General features: G+C 40.3%; 6 protein-coding genes across 6 annotated transcripts; 1 reads left to right on the top strand and 5 right to left on the bottom strand. All coding sequences in view use genetic code 12, as the record gives it.

Moving 5' to 3' along the window:
• The first annotated feature begins 1021 nt into the window (after nucleotides 1–1021).
• Nucleotides 1022–2090, top strand: HEM4 (uroporphyrinogen-III synthase). The gene has a single exon (XM_064915981.1). The coding sequence runs from the start codon at nucleotides 1141–1143 to the stop codon at nucleotides 1966–1968; it is 828 nt and encodes a 275-aa protein (XP_064776620.1). The 5' UTR covers nucleotides 1022–1140; the 3' UTR covers nucleotides 1969–2090.
• A 740-nt stretch (nucleotides 2091–2830) lies between these two features.
• On the bottom strand, nucleotides 2831–5282 carry ACS1 (acetate--CoA ligase 1). Its single transcript, XM_064915980.1, has one exon. The coding sequence runs from the start codon at nucleotides 4921–4923 to the stop codon at nucleotides 2896–2898; it is 2028 nt and encodes a 675-aa protein (XP_064776619.1). The 5' UTR covers nucleotides 4924–5282; the 3' UTR covers nucleotides 2831–2895.
• A 3343-nt stretch (nucleotides 5283–8625) lies between these two features.
• RJT20DRAFT_143494 (porphobilinogen deaminase) lies at nucleotides 8626–9681 on the bottom strand (the record flags this gene model as incomplete). Its single annotated transcript, XM_064918666.1, has 1 exon — nucleotides 8626–9681. One exon carries the CDS (start codon nucleotides 9679–9681, stop codon nucleotides 8626–8628), a length of 1056 nt encoding a protein of 351 aa, XP_064776618.1.
• Nucleotides 9682–11688: 2007 nt separating this feature from the next.
• Nucleotides 11689–13376, bottom strand: RJT20DRAFT_123570 (porphobilinogen deaminase). The gene has a single exon (XM_064915979.1). It carries the CDS (start codon nucleotides 12906–12908, stop codon nucleotides 11841–11843), a length of 1068 nt encoding a protein of 355 aa, XP_064776617.1. The 5' UTR covers nucleotides 12909–13376; the 3' UTR covers nucleotides 11689–11840.
• A 499-nt stretch (nucleotides 13377–13875) lies between these two features.
• Nucleotides 13876–16883, bottom strand: FGR29 (Fgr29p). The gene has a single exon (XM_064921166.1). It carries the CDS (start codon nucleotides 16569–16571, stop codon nucleotides 14307–14309), a length of 2265 nt encoding a protein of 754 aa, XP_064776616.1. The 5' UTR covers nucleotides 16572–16883; the 3' UTR covers nucleotides 13876–14306.
• A 1-nt stretch (nucleotide 16884) lies between these two features.
• RAD1 (ssDNA endodeoxyribonuclease) lies at nucleotides 16885–20404 on the bottom strand. The gene has a single exon (XM_064921165.1). It carries the CDS (start codon nucleotides 20060–20062, stop codon nucleotides 17009–17011), a length of 3054 nt encoding a protein of 1017 aa, XP_064776615.1. The 5' UTR covers nucleotides 20063–20404; the 3' UTR covers nucleotides 16885–17008.
• Between the last annotated feature and the right edge of the window lie 372 nt (nucleotides 20405–20776).

Raw genomic sequence — 20776 nt, 5'->3', positions numbered from 1 at the left:
AATTTTATGATACAATTACTTCTCTTTTCACATCATAGAACTGTTATAAGCGTTGGCGTAGAGGTATATGGAGTGTGATGAAATGAAGTAGATTAATATCAATATAAAAATAAATTAATTCATATTGTAACATAGATATTAAATGCATGTATCAAAATATAAATCTAATGATGAAGATAAATATAGATATAAATAATATAAATATAAATATCAATATAGAGATAAAGATAAATATCAAGATAAAGATAAATGTAGTAGCAATATGACCCCAGTATTCAATTTATTATATGAACTACCTCCTAATTACAATATTTTAATCCACACTGCCATACCGTAATAATTATAATAAATTACACTAGACAAACCACCTTAATATAAAAGAAATGTTTTTACAGAAATCTATATAAATTGACTATCATTAACTTAATAACAAATGGCTGCGAAATTTTTACGAAGGGCATAAACATAAACTCTTCCTTATGGCCTACAAGGATAATTCATATAGAACATGCCAGCAGTTTAATGCAACTGTTCCATCAGCCCAGGAGACATTTCCCTTCTCTATCATTCATCCACCTGTCCGACTTTTCATCTGTCTATCCACCCACCCATCCATCATCTGGATTTAGGAACTTCCCTTTCTTATGGAGATAAGCATCATTTCGTAATTCCATGAGAAACGAACCCCATGAAGCAAACTCCTAGCCGATAGAAGAGGAATTCCTACCGAAGCAGGATTAAATTCCGTTATTCGGTAGAATTAGCAACGGGGCCCTGCTGCTGTGATTTCATGCTTCATCTCTTGTGGTATTTCCTATCATAAGTATTTCATATTAATTCATTTAATTTTTAATTACAACGACTCTATTCATATACTTAAAGAATGAAACAACAATAATATTGATCCAGTTAACTTTATCTTAAACTAAATACATTATACACACCTCCCAACTCTCCCAAGTACAACCACCTCTGCCACCTCTAATCCTTCCATTCCAGGCACTATCATTGTTTCTTCCCTCCCCCATTCATCCAATAAAGCCATGGTTAATTACTATGACCAACCCCCAAAAGCCTCCTAAAGATTAAATTTTCACTTTTTTTGGCAACTGAAAAATTTCATGTTTTTATAACTTTCAGATGCTATTCTTTGTCTTCTTTCTCTGTGGAAAAGGTGCCATGGCCAAGAAAGTGCTACTTCTCAAGAATGCCAGCGTCCCCAGTGACCCGTACCATGAAGTTTTCACGGAAAATCGCTACAAATCCCACTTCATACCGCTCCTAACCCACCGTCATTTCGATCGATCGCAAACGGTGGAGTATCTTCAAAGCAGTGAATTCGTGGAAAATGTAGCTGTTTTCATCATAACCTCTCAGAGAGCAGTAGAGATGTTTGGAGATTGTCTCTCCAGCATCCCCCCGGACGTCAAGCAGCGAATCATTACAGAAAAGGTGGGATACACCGTAGGCCCTGCGACTCATCTGGTATTGAAGAAGTTGGGGTTCACCGATGTACGAGGAGGAGAAAGGGCAGGAAACGGGCTCAAGTTGGCCCATTTGGTCAAACAGGACATCCAGGACCTCTCTACGCCGATAGTGTTCTTCACGGGCGAAGTCCGCAAAGATATCATACCGAGATCGCTCAAGGAATGGAACTACAACTTGGTAGAAAACATAATTTACACCACGGAAGTCAGAGAAGATGTGATTAGCAATTTCAACAACTACGTACAACAAGAGAACAACGGCACCGGGGACGGTTGGATAGTGTTTTTCAGTCCCCAGGGGACCGAGGAAATCGTCGAATTCGTAAAAGTCCAGCCAAAAAGCCGTTATAGAATAGCATCAATAGGACCTACAACAGAAGAGTACTTATTGGAGAACCAGATCACTCCGGATGTTGTTGCATCCAAGCCACAAGCAGCTTCTTTATTTGAGGCGATAGCGGAGTATGATAGACAGCATTAGAGTGGATAAGGAGGGGGGAGGTGTATCCCACGAAAGGATTTGGAGTGGTCTTAACTGTTGGAGTGGGAGATATTTCAAATTAGTGCTTCTTTTCATGAAATGAAGAAGAAGAAGAAGAAGAAGGGGAATGAAATGAGTGAGAAGAATGAAATGAAGAAGAATTAAAGTTAATAAGAAGAATGAAATCAATAAGAAGAAGAATGAAAGGAATAAGAAGAACATTGAAATGAATAATAAGAAGAATGAAATTAAAAAGAATAATGAAGAAAATGAAGAAGATTGAAAGTAATAAAGGAATGAAGTGAATAAGAAGAGAAAACAATGAAATAAAGAAGATTGAAATGAATTAAAAGAAGAATGAAATGAAGAAGAAGATTGCAATGAAGAAGAAGTAAAAGGGAGGCATTCTGTGACTTTCTCTCAGAGGTTATACTGAATAAACCAGAGAGACATTGATAATAATATACTGGTATAAGATACTGGATATACCCCAAACTTCTCCCAACTTCTCCCAACTTCTCCCAAGTTGTTGTCACAAGTCTTCACATTCACTTATCCACCGTATTCACTTATCCACCGTATTCACAAGCATCACTCTACTCACTCTACTCACTTATCCACTATCCACTTCCTTGTTATATGGATATTGACTCAACCTACTCATAATCCTTCGTCCAGGCTCGTGACAACATAAGACCTCCTGACTATCGGTTATCATCGTTTAGAACATCACAAGATCACATCACGACGACTGTTATAACCACAGTGTTCTAAAAATCGGCCCATCTCTCTTCCCATTCGATCTCTCTACCCATTCATCTTGAAATTAAAATCCATTTATACATTTAATCATAAATCAAACAATAAATACAACGTAGATACACAAATAAATAGCATTTATAAATGAAACAAATAGCATTATTAGCATCACTTCTTCGAGGCCTTGACAACCTCAATCACCTGTTGCACAACAGCTGGGTTGGACAAGGTTGAGATGTCTCCTAATTGGTCTTCTTCGCCAGCCAACACCTTTCTCAAGATTCTTCTCATGATCTTACCAGATCTGGTCTTTGGCAAGTCGTCAACCAACAAGATCAACTTAGGAGCAGCAAATGGACCAATCTCCTTTCTGACGGTCAAGATCAACTCCTTCTTGACAGCCTCCAAGTCGTCTCCCTCGAAGCTCTTGTCCTTCTTAAGCGAGACGTAGGCAGCAACGGCCTGACCAGTCAAGTCGTCGGCGTATCCAACCACGGCACTCTCAGCAACCAAGTGGTGCTCAATGAGGGCAGCCTCGATCTCGGCAGTGGACAATCTGTGGCCCGAGACGTTGACAACATCGTCAACACGACCCAAGATCCAGTAGAAACCGTCGTTATCTCTGGCTGCACCATCTCCGGAGAAGTAGTGGTTTGGATATGGCTTCAAGTATGTGTCGATGAATCTGTTGTAATCGTTGAAGATACCTCTGGTGATCGAAGGCCAAGCGGACTTGATGGCTAAGACACCCTCGACGTCGTTGCTCTTCAATTCCTCGCCGGTGGTTGGGTCCAAGATCTTTGGAACAATACCGAAGAATGGCAAAGAAGCAGAACCTGGCTTGGTAGGAGTTACTCCGGCCAATGGGGTCAACAAGTGCGATCCCGACTCGGTCTGCCAGTATGTGTCGACGATATGGGCCTTTCCACGGCCAATATTGTCGTTGTACCAGTGCCAGACCTCGGCAGCAATTGGTTCACCGACGGAACCAAGCACTCTGAGCGAGCTCAAGTCGTAGTTCTCGACAAACTTGGTTCCTGCTCTCTTCAAGAGTCTAAGAGCAGTTGGAGCAACGTAGAATTGGTTCACCTTGTACTCATCGACGATATCCCAGTATCTGGAGTAGTTTGGATAAGCTGGGGTACCTTCAAACACAACCGTGGTAGCACCGTTCAAGAGAGGACCGTACACAACGTAAGTATGGCCGGTAATCCAGCCGATATCACCGGCTGTGAAGATAATGTCGTCCTCATGGACATCGAAAGTGTACTTGGTGGACAAAAGTGCTCCCAAGAGGTAACCAGCAGTGTTGTGCTGGACACCCTTTGGCTTACCGGTAGAACCAGAGGTGTACAACAAGAAGAGAGGGTCTTCGGAGTTGACAGCAACTGGAGGGAAGTAAGGACCGTACTTGTCCAATTCCTCGTGCCACCACAAATCACGGGCCGAGTTGAAAGGAACATGGGCATTGCCGGTTCTCTTGAAAACAATGACGTTTCTGACGTTAGGACAGTCCTTCAAGGCGTCGTCGACAATCTTCTTGGTCTCGATGGTCTTACCACCTCTCTTGGACTCGTCGGCGGTTATGACGATCTGAGAGTCTCCGTCCAAGATACGGTCTTTAAGCGAAGTCGATGAGAAACCGGCAAACACAACCGAATGGATGGCTCCGATTCTGACAATGGCAAGTAAGGTCACAAGAGCTTCTGGGATCATTGGCAAGTACACGGCAACAGAGTCTCCCTTCTTGACACCCAATTTGGTCAAAGCCTGGGCCAATTTGGACACCTGCTTCAATAATTCACCGTAAGTGATGATTCTGCCTTCATTTGGCTCATCGGCCTCATAGATAATGGCCGGCTTGTTTGGGTTTTTGATGGCCCAACGGTCCACGGCGTTGTAACAGGCGTTCAATTGACCGTTGATGAACCAGGCTGGCAAATCTCCGTCCTTGAAGTCGTTGGTTGGGTCCACTGGGAATCTGGCATGGTCAAAAGGCTTGAACCAGTCCAAAAGCTTACCTTGTTCGGTGAAAAAGGCGTTTGGGTCGTTGACCGACTGGTCGTAGAGCTTCTTGTAGGTGTCGAAATCAGGCAAATTTGGCTTGGACTTCGATCTGTCGAAGAACCCTTGAGGTGGGTCGAGTTTCTTCTCGTGGTCCAAGGTGATATGGGACTGCTGGGTTGATTCAGGCATTCTGTGGGGGGTTTTAAGCGGGACTTGGGGGTTCTTTGGGGCTGGCTAAGGGCTAACAAGCGAAACAGGCACTAGAGGGCTAGGGAAACTGGGAATATCCTCGGATATCACACTAGAAGCTTCTTCCTATTCGACTAATACTGCTGGAAAAGGTGAAAAATCAGGTTCAAACTGGAGATTTCACGCTATACAACTCCGGTAAAACTCGGGTAAACTCGGCAATTGACACTCGGGCGACGTTCCTACTAGGAATAGACACAACAACTAACGAATTCCTGTTACAAAGACTCGTTTCTGCTCAAGTAGTTCAAAGCTTGATGAGGTTTCTGTGAAAAGTGTCGGAGTTTTTCTGGGGAATCGGGTTGTATTTATAGTTTTTTGATGGGGGCCGACACCGAAAAAATGGTGTCTGCAGAGAGCGAGAGGTTGGGTAGAAAATAACGGTGGATGTGGGCAGGAAGTGGGTGGGAGAAAGTGAGGGTGTGCGAGAGGGTGCGAGGGTGGTGGGAGCGGGAGTTGGAAGTAGCGGTGGGTTGCACAGAGAAAAAGAGAGAGTGAAAGAGAGTGGGACACAGAGAGATAGAGAAAGAGGGACAGACAGACAGTGTAGAAAGAGAGAGAGAGAGAGAGAGCGAAAAATAAAATAAGAATAATAATAATACTAATAAGAATAATTTAATATTAGCTGTATAATATTAAAACGGGAAAAAGTCTTGTCTTTTTACTAACCAAAAAAACTGTCGGAGTTTAGCCTCTGACAAGTTGGAGAGGTGGGTGCAACAAGAATGGAAAAAACGGGAATTGGCAACGTACTGGGGTAAGAATAACGGTGTGCCGATCAGTCGGCAAGACGTTATGACGGTAAGAACAGTACGATTACGGAGTAGTGGTTTGCAATTGGGTAGGTGGTTGCTGCAAGAAAACAGCATCCCAGACGACAGCCCACCCACCACCAGAATAAGGTGCAAAGTCGGTGGTGCAAAGTGTAGAATGATGAGCACAAAAATGCACAAAATTGGTGCGTTAGGGCAGAAAAGGCCAAAAAACCTCGAAATGGTCAAAATGTTGGCTCGCTTGGAGCGAGAAAAGGTGTGGGTTTGGGAATTGGTTGTGGATATTGGTGAATAGAACATCGTAAACGAATAACAGAACCGTGTTCGGGTACGACGGTGGCTTTTGCTGAGTTTTTACTGAGTTTTACTGAGTTTAATAGGACAATTGAATTCAATAGTTTGTTATGATAAAATAGCTAGAAAATCGCCAACCTTCGTCGCTTCAATTATCCCCCCCTGTTTCACGGAGCTTGTCACGCAGCACCTTCACCGAGTTGAGCTTATGATCCAAAAAAATCCATGGTGGGCCAAGCATACGCCAGTAAGGCTTAAAAAAACAAGACCACTCCGGGAGCCATTGTCCATTGTCAGAAACCGAAAAAGCGAATCAAGACAGTAAGAGAATGCACTACTAGCGGCTATCGGACACAATTGTCCACAAAAGTCAGCGAAAATTGGCAAACCGATAAATTGTTGGCACCAAATCCGACACAGATTGATGAATTTTTGGCACTCGTGATGTGTGCATTACCCCTCTCACACCGGATTGGGTGTCTGAATTCAAGTGCCTTTGCTGACATCAATGGTGAGGTATACGGACGCCTGGTAAGCCAGATCAAAGCTGATTGGGATGTGGGATTCTTGACGGATTGTAGGGGCATGTTCCCGTATCAATTGCTGTGTTCAAGCGCTTCTTGGTAGTGATTCTGTGCGCACAGCCAATTGAGTCTCAGTTGGCTCGTTGGTCGCTCGCGCACCCAAATGTTTGACCAGCAACCCCACAAATTATGACAAAAAAGGACACCGTTGGTGCGCACACGTCTCTCTCTCTCACCGTAATTTTTAGCGCTTGTAGCGTTTTTTCGCTCGCAATAACAGATTTTTGATCATCCCCCGGACTTTTCATATTTCTTAAGCTATGATTACGCCCTGTTTTTTCGGAGTTCAGGATCTGAAGTCATATTCTAATTGTTCGAACTCCGATACCCCACAAATTCCAAGCTTTCTCGCCGGTGGATCGTACCATTTCTTAGCATCCATTCGGGACCAGGGCTTTAATTAATTACTGCGATATGAGATGTTGCAAGTGCCAATAATAATCTCTTGCCGCAGCACAAAGGTAGAAATTCGTATGTTTTGCATTAACCTTTAACCTTTTTGGTGGCATCAGATGATAATGTCTGACCCCACGGAACAGCGATTAGCTGTTGGCTATGTTGGTTGCAGAGTTAAGCCCGACCGTTGAGTACGTTTACAGCATTTGGTTCTCGCGTACTTGTGCATGGTTGTCTGCTTGAAGCAGAAAATGTCTTGATTGCCAATCGAACGGGATAATAATAACTACGATTAACAATGGCCGAAGTGCCATTGGTTATTAACCAGTCTCGGCAGACTTTAATAAATGCCTATTGCTGCACTCCGTCGGACTCCGGCTCAAGTTTCACGTTTTATTAGCTATTCGCGATTGACGTAATCGTTCATTTAATGGCACGACTACGAGCTCGAAATGCTAAGGTACTCATGTGATAACCTTAACTCGTCCAGATTCCGTTCTAATTTCGGTTACAAGCCAATGACAACCTTACCCCAGTGCCTCACTAAGTTATCAGACCCGAATTTTTCTCGTCATTTTTTTTTTAATTTGTGGAGTCTTAGCGAATTCCTAATCTCCTTCGGAGTTTTCAATTTTATTATAACATCCCCAGCTCCGAAGTTCGGAGCCTGTAAACTGCCCCGGATTTTCGGTGATTTTTTTGCAAACCCTGTTCCGTAGTTGGGTACCTTCTTTAGGTGTTCCTTATTAAGTTGCTTCGTGATTTGCCTATTTTGTTGATGAACTAGCGACGGACATATATGTAGAGGGTTATTATTTAGCTTACAAAAAAAAAGTCAGAGTTCGAGGCCTCCCAAATATGGAGATAAGAACAACTTGTAGTAAGACGATGTTGATCTTACAAAACCTCATAGTAAATCTTCACCCTGCTCTCGCGGGTTTCTGGAATTGCCTTCACCATGAAAGAAGCATATAAACTTTATTATTTAGTAAAACTATTGGCTGATTATTTCAATTCCGCTCAACCCATATGAAATTTTACCTCTGGCAATGGCGTATTTTCTACTTCGCTATCTGATTTCTCTTGAATCGCCTCTATGATTAGGGGTCCCCTACTAGTGGATGTCCCCGTATTTCATTTTTCACTTTTCAGAAATTTTAGAATATCCATAAAATAGCCCGAAAATGGTATCTACATCCGTCAGCCTTCTGTTCAAGGTTATCCATGCTGTCTAAATCACCTGTTACTTAATCCTAACTCCATCTTTCTTGCACCCAAAGTCAGGTTAACTACTACAAAGATGATTGAAAATTATCACGTGATATGAATCATAATCACTTATTGGAATTTTGCATCAATTTACGACGCTACAACGGTAATTATTCTATATCTTATCAGATGTTAAGTCGTATAATCATCTAAGGTTCTAAAAGAGAAGCTTTCTGTTCAAAAAGCGGTTCATTGTCGTTGTGTTGTTCTTGTGCTACTGGAATCAACAAGTAGCATTAAATATTTAAATATATACATGGATGGATTGTGCCATGAACAGAGAAAAATAATGCGTGGTTGTGTTTGTATTAATGCTGTTTCCGTTTCTAGTTCACAGAAGGAGTAATGGATGGAGTTGGAGTGTTAATGCTGGTTGGTGGTTGGTTGATTCTGTTGAAATCAATGCTTTCCAAAATCTCCTTGGCTCCCTTTGCTATTAATCTGTCTCCCAATTGTATTCCCAAAGCTTCTGCTTCTTGTAATGTCTCAACAGTGCCTTCAACTTCATCCTCGACAAATTTTATACCATCTGGGCTAACGATTATTCCTTCAAACTTTAAAATCTGACTGCTTTCATCGTATGTAGTATGAACTCCAATTGGAACAGAACATCCACCTTCTAAGTATCTCATCAAGGATCTTTCGGCATAACAGCAAAGACTCGACGGAAAGTGTTCGATTTTAGACAAAATACTCTTGATTTTGGTATCTCCTTTTCTGATTTCAACGCCGAGAGCTCCTTGTCCAACGGCATAGTACATATGAGGAGCATTCAAGTATTCTGTGACTCTATCTCCTAAGCCCAACCTGATGAGTCCAGCCAGGGCTAAAATAATACATTCAAATTGCAGATCAATATCGTCTAATTTTCCCAATCTAGTTTGAACATTTCCTCTGATGGAATCAAACTTCAAATGTGGGTAGTTCTTGATCAACTGAGACGATCTTCTAATTGATGAAGTTCCAACTACTGAACCAGCTGGTAAATCATCTAACTTTTTGTACGGAGATCCAGTCCTCATCACTAAAGCATCACGAGGGTCTTCTCTCTTCAATACACAGCCCAACTCAAACTCTTCTGGCAAGTTGGTTGGCATGTCTTTTAATGAATGGACAATTAAGTCCAATTTAGGAAACTCGTCTATCAGGTCCAAGAGCAATATTTCCAACTCTTTCGTCCAAAGACTCTTTCCTCCAAATGAATATAATGGTTTTGATTGGATTTTGTCTCCGAGTGTGCTTAAAGCTAGTATGGAGCAGTTAAGTTGTGGGAAGGCCGATTCGATCTTAGCCTTAACTATTTCCGACTGGACCACAGCAAGCTTCGATTTTCTTCCTCCGATTTGGACATGGTTGTTGTTTTCTTCTATATCTGAGGTCATGGTATTATGAGGCATATTCTGAGTAAATAAGGTGTATTTCAGTGTATGATAAATGCAAGATGAACGTTCCAAATGATATGATTTTTGCTATATTTACTTCGGTCCGAGAATAAGAATGCCTAAAATATGATCTAAAGGCTGAAATATTAAAGTTTATTCAACTATCAGTTTACTAGTATTCTGGGAAGTCGCTGGGGAACTCTTTCTAACCAAATGCCGTTCCGTTGGTAGTATGATCTTTTCGTCGACCCAAATTTTAGCTATCGTGCTTAGCTTATAGCTTTACTTAGTAATGTCAAAGAACACTAAGAAAATGTTAAAAAAAATTCCCAACGGTATATATATATCTATCGGATAATTATATATATATCCAGCTACCCGTCGTCCTCAAAAGCCAAGCTGTATCTCCATATAAAAACCTTTCATATCTCTGTCATAAATAATTTCAAAAGGCTTTTCAATTTTTTCAGGACATTGTGACACAAAGCGAGATGGGCTTGTGAATGGATTACGTGGAGTAAGATGGGCAATATGGGGTTTATTGGTATGGGAATTTTTTCGAGGTTAAGGTTTAGATTAGTAGGTTGAAGGTGGAGTTAATTTTCAGCATCGTTTGGGCTATTTTCCACCTTTTTAACATGGTAATTCCTCGACCCCAATGGCTATATCCGTCTATGACCAGTGAAGATACCGAGCGGCTCCACTATCTAAAAACTGATATCATGTGATCAAAAACAAACGGTAAAATTTATCAGTTTGTATGGGCAGAGAGTCCAATGAGCGTGTGAGAATAAGTAATACTCTTCGGATGGCCCGATTAGGTAAAACATTCCTGGTGGGGCATTGGGACCTGTCAGTGAATTTATGTGAGGGACAGCATTATAGATAGCGACAAGTTTGGGGTGGGGTTCGGACTTTCATGGAATTTGAGATGATAGCCGCGAATATCACCTCTAAAGGTGGGTTAAAGACTTGGATGCAATCTGGACTCCAATGTTATTACTCATACAGGGGTCCTTATGAGCGTTGAGGCACGAGAGAATGTCTCCACCATTTCTCTAATAATATAATGAAAGAAAAATATGCCCATCCACACGATTTGCCTACATTTCTTCAAAAAATTGTATATGAATTTCCATTCATAAGGGGATTTCAATTATCAATTCCATTTCCAATTGAACTCTTTTCTTTATATCATAATTACACTATTCTAATACCCACTGTCTCTCTCTCTCTCACTCACAGAGTATCCTCTCTAATACTACGATATCACGAGTTCAACGCATCGACGGTTAGGCGGTGTGCACTCTACAGGTCGTATGTCAAAAATCATCTCCAACACCGACCTTCGGATCATCTTAGCTGCACGACATTTTTGCTGCCATCCAGACTCGGACGATTTGTCAGAATCCCAGAAACACAGAAGTATCCATATATCCCTTTTAAACACCCCTCAATTGTTCAAGATGATTTGCAAATAGTTAGTGGAATAGAGTATGATTATGTTGGTTATCCGTCTGTGATTTTTTGAAAGAAAATCCCCGCATGCTGAGCAAAACAGTCTGTCTTTCTTTAGTAGTACCATGGACTATAAGAAAAAACTCATTACAGAGAAGTGATAATATTTGGGCTGGGAGTAGGGGGAAATAGGGTATTTCGTATGCATGCTATGAGTTTTTTTGCAGTTAGAATCTACGGTACATTTAAAAGTATTGCAATGGCGTAGTTGTATAGAGTTCAATTTTCATTTGGCTGTAGATTCTTTCTTATAGCCTTGTAGTCGGTAATCGGTAATTTCCTCCGTAGTCAAGTCGAAGGCTTTTAACCCAACTTGCCATGTCGTTTGACAAACTATGATATAAGCTTTCGGGTTCCTGACTGGATTCACAGATGATTTAAAAATCTTTAGTCTACAAAAACTGTGCCAGGAGTTGTGTTGCCAAGAAGACATTGAAGTTGTCTTCTACGAAGGTTACAATCTGGTTACAATCACATTTCTTTAAATTACCAATGTTCCAGGTCATACATTCATTTTTAGTTCTATGTAGATACTTTTCGGGATTCGTGTCTGCTTTCGTACGTAGTGTCATCATAAATTAAAGCATCAGTGGCTAATATATACAAGTCAGTCATTCCACCTGTGCGTTCATGCTTAGTATTCAGTTATCGGATGTGATAGAAGGAGATGGAGTGTTTATTCCTGACGGTGGCTCGTTGATTCTAGTGAAATCAATGCTTTCCAAAATTTCCTTGGCTCCCTTGGCTATTAATCTGTCTCCCAATTGTATTCCCAATGCTTCTGCTTCCTCTAATGTCTCCACTTTACCCTCAACCACATCCTCTACAAATTTTATTCCGTCTGGACTGACGATTATTCCTTCGAATTTCAATATCTTGCTGCTTTCATCATATGTGGTGTGAACACCAATTGGAACTGAACAACCACCTTCTAAATACCTCATCAATGATCTCTCTGCGTAACAGCGAACAGTAGATGGGAAATGTTCGATTTTAGACAAAACATTCTTAATTTTGGTATCTCCCTTTCTGATTTCAATTCCCAATGCTCCTTGGCCCACTGCGTAGTACATCTGAGGAGCATCCAAGTAGCTTGTTATTCTCTCCCCCATTCCTAATCTAAGAAGACCGGCCAGGGCTAAAATAATACACTCAAATGGTCCGTTTTCGTCATCGAGTTTACCCAATCTGGTCTGAACATTTCCTCTGATGGAGTCAAACTTCAAGTGTGGGTAGTTTTTAAGTAACTGGGAAGATCTTCTGACAGATGAAGTTCCAACTACTGAACCAGCTGGTAAATCATCTAACTTTTTGTATGTAGATCCGGCCCTCATCACTAAAGCATCACGAGGGTCTTCTCTCTTCAATACACAGCCCAACTCAAACTCTTCCGGCAAGTTGGTTGGCATGTCCTTCAATGAATGCACAATTAAGTCCAATTTTGGGAATTCTTCGACTTGTTCCAATAATAAGATTTCCAACTCTTTTGTCCAAAGACTCTTTCCACCAAAGGAATATAATGGTTTTGTCTGGATTTTGTCACCAAGGGTGCTGAGTGCTAGTATGGAACAGTTGAGGTGTGGGAATGCTGTTTCAATCTCCCCTTTAACGATTTCCGACTGAACCACGGCGAGCTTGGATTTCCTACTTCCAATTTGAACGTGGTTATGGGCTTCTGGCGCTCCTGATGTTATAATGTTGTGAGGCATTTCGTAATATTTGGTTATCCAATGTATATATGTATCTGTTTTAGGGGTACCGTCACCTGTTCACTTAAGGACAATTATTCAGTGAGGTGGGATGAAATTTTTCACTTGTGGCAGTTGAAGCAGAATTTGAAATGGTTGTAGGGATTATCCGAACCACGTTATGATGAAGAAAGTAGTGACAATGAAGTGACACTGGAGTGACAATGGGAGTAGTAATAGTAGGAGATGAAGTGAAAAGAAGTTGGAAGTAAATATTAAAATTAATTAAAATATTTCAACTGCCGTATACAACTTTCGGTATCTATGGTTGGGCTTTCTATACGAGATCGGATATAGCTTCGAAAAAGAAAAAGACAACCCAAAATTATGATCGTATAAATTTCAGAAATGAGACTTAGATCCATATATATATGCCATATACCATATACTATATACCATATATCATATATTATTATATACAATATATATAACTGTAGGAGGATATAATATTTTTCAGTGGTGCCCTCAATATCACAGGAAGACGTACATATGTACATTATACATTATACATTATTATACACTATACAACACATGGATCCTACCACTCATGAGCTGCACCATTGTAATGTCTAATTATGTAGTAATTCCTTCATATGAAAAAGTTCCGACTTTCTCCACTCATTGCGACACAAAATATGGTGCGAAGGCTGGGACTGTAAGAGCATGGGATTGGCAATTACAAGGCTGATTTCGATGGGAATCTTTAAAGTTTTGGCTGTGCAAAGGGTTGACATACGCCATGGGATCTCGGAGGGTGTGAGAGTGGGTTTTTGGAGTTGGAATTGAGCTTTTTCAACTCTTTCAATGATGGTGTTCCGATGGTGTTGTAACCGTTTGGGGTATACATTCGCTGTCCTGTGATTAGTTCCGTCTCCAAAAAAAAGAAATCCTATCAGCTGATCACAATTTTGTACTGTGAATTATTATACATGTATGAAGTACCCAATAAGCGTGTGAGAATAAGTAATATGACATGTTCTTTATTGCCCGATCGGGACGGTGTACGTGCTCGGGAAAGGTTGCAGTTTTAACTATGCGACATTTTTTTCAGCCAAACAGAGCAGGGGCCATTTGTCAGGTCTTCCACTAGGGTCGTTTTGGAGTGGCTAGGAAGAAGAATACCCCTTAATTAGCATGTCAAGTATAACCCGCCTTGTTTCCGGAGGTAGGGGATACGTAGGAGGCCTGTTACGTACTACTGTGCTACATTTCGCAGCAAATTCCCTCCTTCTACGGTTATCTTCCATTGAGTACCCGAATGGCTAGAAGCCTCTATTCATTTATAATGCTATATGAGCTGCTGTTATATGTATGCCCCTGTTATATGCATGCCCCAGAAGATCTCTGGGATTTTGCAGCTTAAAATGTATCATCAGATTCATAAACTACTTCACTTAATGTGTCTACATCATCATCTTCTTCCTCTTCATTGTCTCCTTCTGCTCCTTCTTCTTGTACCATCATCTCCGGTTTAATTTCGTCCTCGAAGTAATCGATTTCGGAACTGATCAGATCGATATCATCCAATGCAGCCTCAGCAATATTGTAGATGGGATCGTTGATATTTGGCCGGAGAATCACTGATTCTGTATCATCGCTGTCCAGTTCTTCGATTGCGGTTGTAGTAGCTGTCTCATGATGTTTAACCAACATGTCCTCCAAGTTTCGCAATTTCAACAAGATTTCATGGCTTCTTGTCTTTTTGTTATTTGGTTTCACAAAAGCCCTGTTCACCGGAGAATTCAAAAACCGTATTTCGCTGTTATTAGTCTTCACTTTTTCTAAAGCTATTGACTTCTTGCCATATTTCTTATTCAATATTTCATCAATAAACTGGGAATCCGTAGATGCACTTCTGAAATTTCCTCCTAAAGTACTTATTGACTGCACTTGGTTCAAAGCTGGCGTGGCTTTGATTTGGCTGTATCTTCTTCCGTATGGCTGTCTGAAAAGTGAAACATTACGTGATTTCAGAATCATGAGGCTATCTCCTTCACCCTCTTCAGTCATGAGATCGACCACATCCTGGTCATAATCTTCTCTGCTCAAGAAAGTGAAGAATTTGAGATCGTTTGGAGATTCGGTCTTAGGACTATAGAACTGACTCATTATCAATTCATAAATAAAAATTAATACAATGATTGGTAACCTAAGCAAATTCATTGCCTTTGCTGAGATAGAATTGTTGTTATTCATCTGGGCCAGCTTAAAGTAGAGAATCAAGTTAGTAGCTTTGAAGTAGTCAAACTCTTCCTGATTCTGGTTGTTCACTTTTGAAAATACTCCACTTAAAACGATTGCCATAACCGTTCCAATAAAGAATTGAATTAAAAATAAATATGCCATTTGGATAGTATTTCCAAGAGTGTTATAGTTTTCCCAGTTATTCCAAACAGATGGTGTAAACCCAAAGAAGATCTTTACCATATCAAACATGATCTCATAGTTGGACCGGTCCTTGGATAAAGAGACAAATGTGAAGTAAAATCCACTGATTAATGATGTGAAGAAGCAGAGCAATCCCATCAAGTTCCACATCATACGGTAAAAGGATACAAATATCAAATTAAAGAATCGATAGTTGTTGAGTATTGAAAGAATACGTGGAAGTAATATTATGGATATCAAACTGAAAAGGTCTGGATAGTATTTCAGGTTTGCAACCTTCAATATGAAAGATGTGTCGATTAGACATATAAGAATAAAGTCAATATGATTCCATATTATCATTCTAAAGAACCTCATTTCAACATTTGTTGCTTTCATTAAGAATTCCACATTCATGTTCAATCCCATTAACCAGAATATGGTTTCTATGACTAAATGGGAATAGTAGCTGAATTTGTTGCTCTTCTTATTCAAGATTATTATAAAGTACATCGTCAAGAATATCATTAGTTTCAAATTAATAACTAACGATTGATACTTCGGTACAGTATTTGATCGATATATGGTATTTTTGAAGGAAATCTTGTTGAATCGGTAATTCGATATTTCATGGCTTACTAGACCCTGTTCATCATCTTCTTTGGATTGGTTGTATGTATCCCTAACTAGCTCTCCATTGTAAAAGCGATCGAGTATTCTGACTATTATGGGCTGTGATAAGAATTTTTTGGAATTAGAAAGAACAGCTAGTTCTAGGGTGTTAAATGTTTGGGATTTAAGTGGCTTGACAAACAATAGGGAGATTCTTCCATATGACTTATACTCTCTCAACATTCGAACGGCTAGTAACTCACAAAGATTGGCTTTTGTATTCAAAAGATCAAATAAGATTAGGTTATTTTCTGACTGAATTAAGTATTCGTGCCGGAGAAGAAGGAGTATGAATATCACATTGCTGGATAACTTCTGTTCTTCTCCATACCTGGGGTTATCATATCTATTCAATTTGGATACAAGTAGCTTGTGGTCCGATATCTTTATGATTGTATCCGTTATCGGTTTGATGAGTGTAGAGTGGATTTCGGGAGTTTTGAGCTGTTCATACTTGAGACTCAAGATTACCTTTTTGTTAATCAACTTCTGGATCCTGAAGTAGAGGTACTTGAACTCCAAGTTCTGCTTGTGGTGCTGGTAACTGCTGCCACTGCTAAACTGCCTAGCCTTCATTGTCCACATCGCTCTTCTTTCACTTCTTGTCGAAACCAAGAATTCCAATTCTCTTTATATTTGCTAGCCCCCTTCCTAGTCCTTCTCCTGCTGGTAATTTCAGATCTAATGCCCTTGTACTCCGTCCCGTAGTCATTACAATTTTGCGCCCTAATTCCAGAGGGTAGCAAAATTTCCCTAAACGGGTATTTTGTAAACAATACCAATTTAGCGAATGCAGGCGAAATTGTTCGGTGCTTCCTTTTTTTTAGCAGCAATTGACGATTGCTGGTGGATGTGGGAATAGATGTGAGAAAGAGGTGAGGTATGGCTGAGGTAATGGTTTTGCATTCCAAAGTGGAATGTTTCAAGGTTGATATGTGGTGTTCTACGTTTCTGTTGGGAGGTGAAATGGGGCTGAGGTTGAAAATTCGTAACTGTGGTTTTCATTACTATTCTATACATTCCTACCTAATTTTACGATTTATGAAGTAATATGCCTTCCTACCATTTTCCTGCCCAAGTAGTCTCTCAAACTGTCCCTTTGATAACTGGACCAAATCTTCAATGCTGCGTACCTTCTGGATTACTGTGTGATAATTGACGTTGTTGATGCCTGGAATGTTTTGAATGAAGTCAATTGGGTCGTCATTGAAAATGGGGGCTCCTCCATCTTCAGTAACAACTTCCTTATTGACACCCTTATCCATAGCTAGTCCTACATCAGGTTCCTCTTGATTGGATTTCAATTCCATGAAGATCTGTGCTGTTTCGTATGGTGACGATGACCAAATAATCTTCAATTTAGGAAATGAAAGCAACAACAGCATAAGCTTAGCTTGCAAGTTCTGTTGGAGTGATTGATTGACAGTGGGGTTGAGCGGATTGACTCTAAGAAATCTGGATTCCGTCATGGGTGTGAGCGAAAATGACTTGTCTTCGTCAAATTCAATTAAAAGTGTGGGCAATTCGTAATATCGAAACATTTGCTCACATTGATGGTATAATCTACCACTCTTGAAACTTGAAATCAAATCCGGAATCGACTTTCTTTCCACACAAATTTTTGGTGAAACAATGTAATCACCGACTGTGATCATACAAGGAATAACCTTGATTCCGATCCTATACAACAAATTGGGTAATGAGGAACGGAATTCTCTGACATCCACAACAACTCGCAATTCGTCGTCATCAGTACGGAAATTGGCACCACCTGCAATTCTTGTATTGACAACCTTGTTCCTCTGAAGTTGAAACTTGTAATTATCTTCGCTGGTTTCGAAGTGCTTGCTCAAAGATGCTTTTTCCCTAATTAGCTTAGTAAACGCTTCCTTCTCTTTCTTGATCCGAAGTAAATGCTTTTGTTCCTCTACCGAATTTCCATAATACATAAAATACGTTTTTGCTGGGTTGTCTTTGTTAATTGCTTGAAATATTTCAACTCGCCGTATAAATGACAAATTTGGCTCATACATGATGATATATGATGGAGATAACTCCTGCAATAATGCATCGTTCGTTCGTTCATTATATGATTGAATTATGATTTGGTCTTCTTTGCTGATATGCTCAAATAGAATTTTGCCCATATCATCTTCATCTCCCACAAAGAATCCTCCCGTTTCCGTTTGACCATCTTCTTCTTCTTCTTCCTCCTCGGACTCATCGGCATTTAGATCTTCGTCCATTTTTCTTAGGGTGTCATTATCTACATCGGCTGCCTCTTGGTTATCCCCAGAATATAGCTTGGCCACTCTCGCCGTTGCAGAGGCACCTCTTGTCCTTCTTCTCTTACTGGTAGGCTGACCATTTCTAGAAAACGATTTAGATGTGTGTATTGAACTTTCCTGTGACTCCTCGTCCTCTTCCTCTTCTGGTTTGTTAAGTTCCGTTGTGATCTCCTTCACCAAAGTATTAACTTCCTTCCACGAAAGGTAATCATGAAGTTTCAGGACCATATATCTTCTGCAACTGAAATGCTTCTTCCCACTCACGTTAATTTGCTTCATTGTCTCTATTAGACGGCCTAACTGATCCACAACTTTCGAACTCGAACACATGATTAATATGGGCCCCTGATTATCTGTTGATATTGACTTTTCGTGAAATATATCGTCGAGTAACAATCCTAATTGACCCCACTTGGGCAACTCCTCTAGGAGATACTCTTCAGTATCGCTTCCTGACTTGTACTTTGCTAGAGCCCGCTCTTTTGCATATGAGATAATAGTATTGGATTCGTCCAAATTCAACCATGGACTCATCGACACATTGGCCAGACCAGTAGTTATTCGCTTGACATTCAGATCCACAATTCCTTGCACTATTTGGTAGAAGCTCACTGAATCTAATGTAATTAATGACTTCAAAAGGTCCGTTAAAGTTCCCAAATCGAATACTAATTGCTTCGAAGTATATGATAATCTGTGCCATTGTGAATCAACTGATATTCTGATTCGTCTTACAAAGTCTGGATCATGAACGTTTTCCATATCCCAATATTCAGTAGCAAGATCCGCGTTATGCCTTTTCAATTCGTTCAAACAAGCCTGAATACATGAAAGAATGGCTGATTGTATCTTATTCATCTTGTAGGATAGTTTCGTATTGATTTCTGTAACGAATCGTCTGGCTTCCCCTTCTCTTCGTTTACTTCTGAAGCTCAAGGACGACGAAACTTCTACATGAAAACGAGGCCATAGCATCACTTCGGACAATCTAAGGATCTTCAACTTCGTTGCCAAGGGAGTGAATCCCCCAAAAGATTCAGGTTCATCGGAAACTGCTTTGATGAAACCCCAGTCATTCTCATCTCTGTATAAGTTGATGATGAAGGAGTCATTGGATGTTTCTTTTATCCTCTCTGCGTGTAAGATGTATAATCCCGTTATGTCATTTGGTGATATCACTCCTGACAACAAGTCTACCACCAAGACTCTTGGTGTGATCGATATGATGCCACCATTCATATAAGTATTCTTTCTTGAGCTCACTGATTCACCGGTGATCACCACAAACGGTGATTCTTCTTCGTCATCAACCCATTGCAAGTCCGAGAGTTCTTCTTGCAACCGTACTATCTCATCTTCTCGAGCATTCAACACAAACACCAAACTGCGTTTCTCGACGCTGTGGTTATTGCCATGTTGTAACGTCACCGATGGGGAGCTCAATGCATGAAGCAAGTTGGCAGAGATCAAGTCCCATCCGAGTCCTCTTCCAAGAATCAACAACGCGTCCTTGGTTAGCATCTCCTCTACGATTTCTTGTTGGTACTTCAAGGGAAGAGTACAGTTGACTTGACGTGATGGGTATATTGGAACCACGTCTGGTTCCTCGAACCGAACAGGAATTGTCGTTCTTAACTCTGGTCCATCGTCTTCGTGGTATCCTACAGTTGGTCGCTGCAGTAGATGCTCTTCGTGTTGCTGATGACGAACAGCGTCTATGGGAAGGTAGCTATTTTGATTTTCTGTGTGTGTCTCTATGTCATCTTCATTGACGAACAAAGATGACATGTCCAAATGGATTGCGGTATGGTAATGAGATCAGGGCTGAGCAATAGCTATATATAGTTATAACACGATCAAGATGAAGATCAAGATCAAAATCAAGAATAATACCCTTCAGTAAAGACAAAAGTATTGCAATAATATCAATAATACCAGTGCAATCTCTCTCCGCAAATGAGTATTATACTCTTGACTATTATGCTATTCACAATTATACTCTTTTACTATTGACTATTATACTCTTGTCTATTATACACTTTCTGCTCCACCGATATATATTCACACCAACTCAATGGTTTTTTACATTTGCTCCCTGATTTCACGGTCAACTGAAAAGAATCAATCGCGTTTGGTTAACAGAAAAAAAATGGTGAATGGATGTGAAAAATTATCAGTTTTTATAGTTCTTTTGATGTGACGCTAGTTATTTTTATTTTCTACTACCTTCTGTTGGCTGATTGTTTGACGATTGAGAAGCTTTTTTCTGTTGATGGTTTGTTAGTTGATCGTTGAGAGTTTGTTAGTTTGTTAATTTGAAGTTACATCTGCTGTTTGGTTGTGCGTATTTGATATTGGTATTGGTATTGGTATTATTATTGGTATTATTGGTGATACTGGATACTGTCATTAGTTAGTGATTGTTAGGTTTAAGTTAATTATTTCTTTATTTGTTTGTGGATTGATAAGTGGCTGAGAAGGAGTGTTCTGTTCCATATATAT

This window comes from Scheffersomyces xylosifermentans, assembly GCF_036884685.1.
Source record: "Scheffersomyces xylosifermentans strain CBS 12540 chromosome Unknown RJT20scaffold_1, whole genome shotgun sequence".
NCBI classification, from domain to species: domain Eukaryota; kingdom Fungi; phylum Ascomycota; class Pichiomycetes; order Serinales; family Debaryomycetaceae; genus Scheffersomyces; species Scheffersomyces xylosifermentans.
This window is presented reverse-complemented; position numbering and strand designations above follow the sequence as displayed.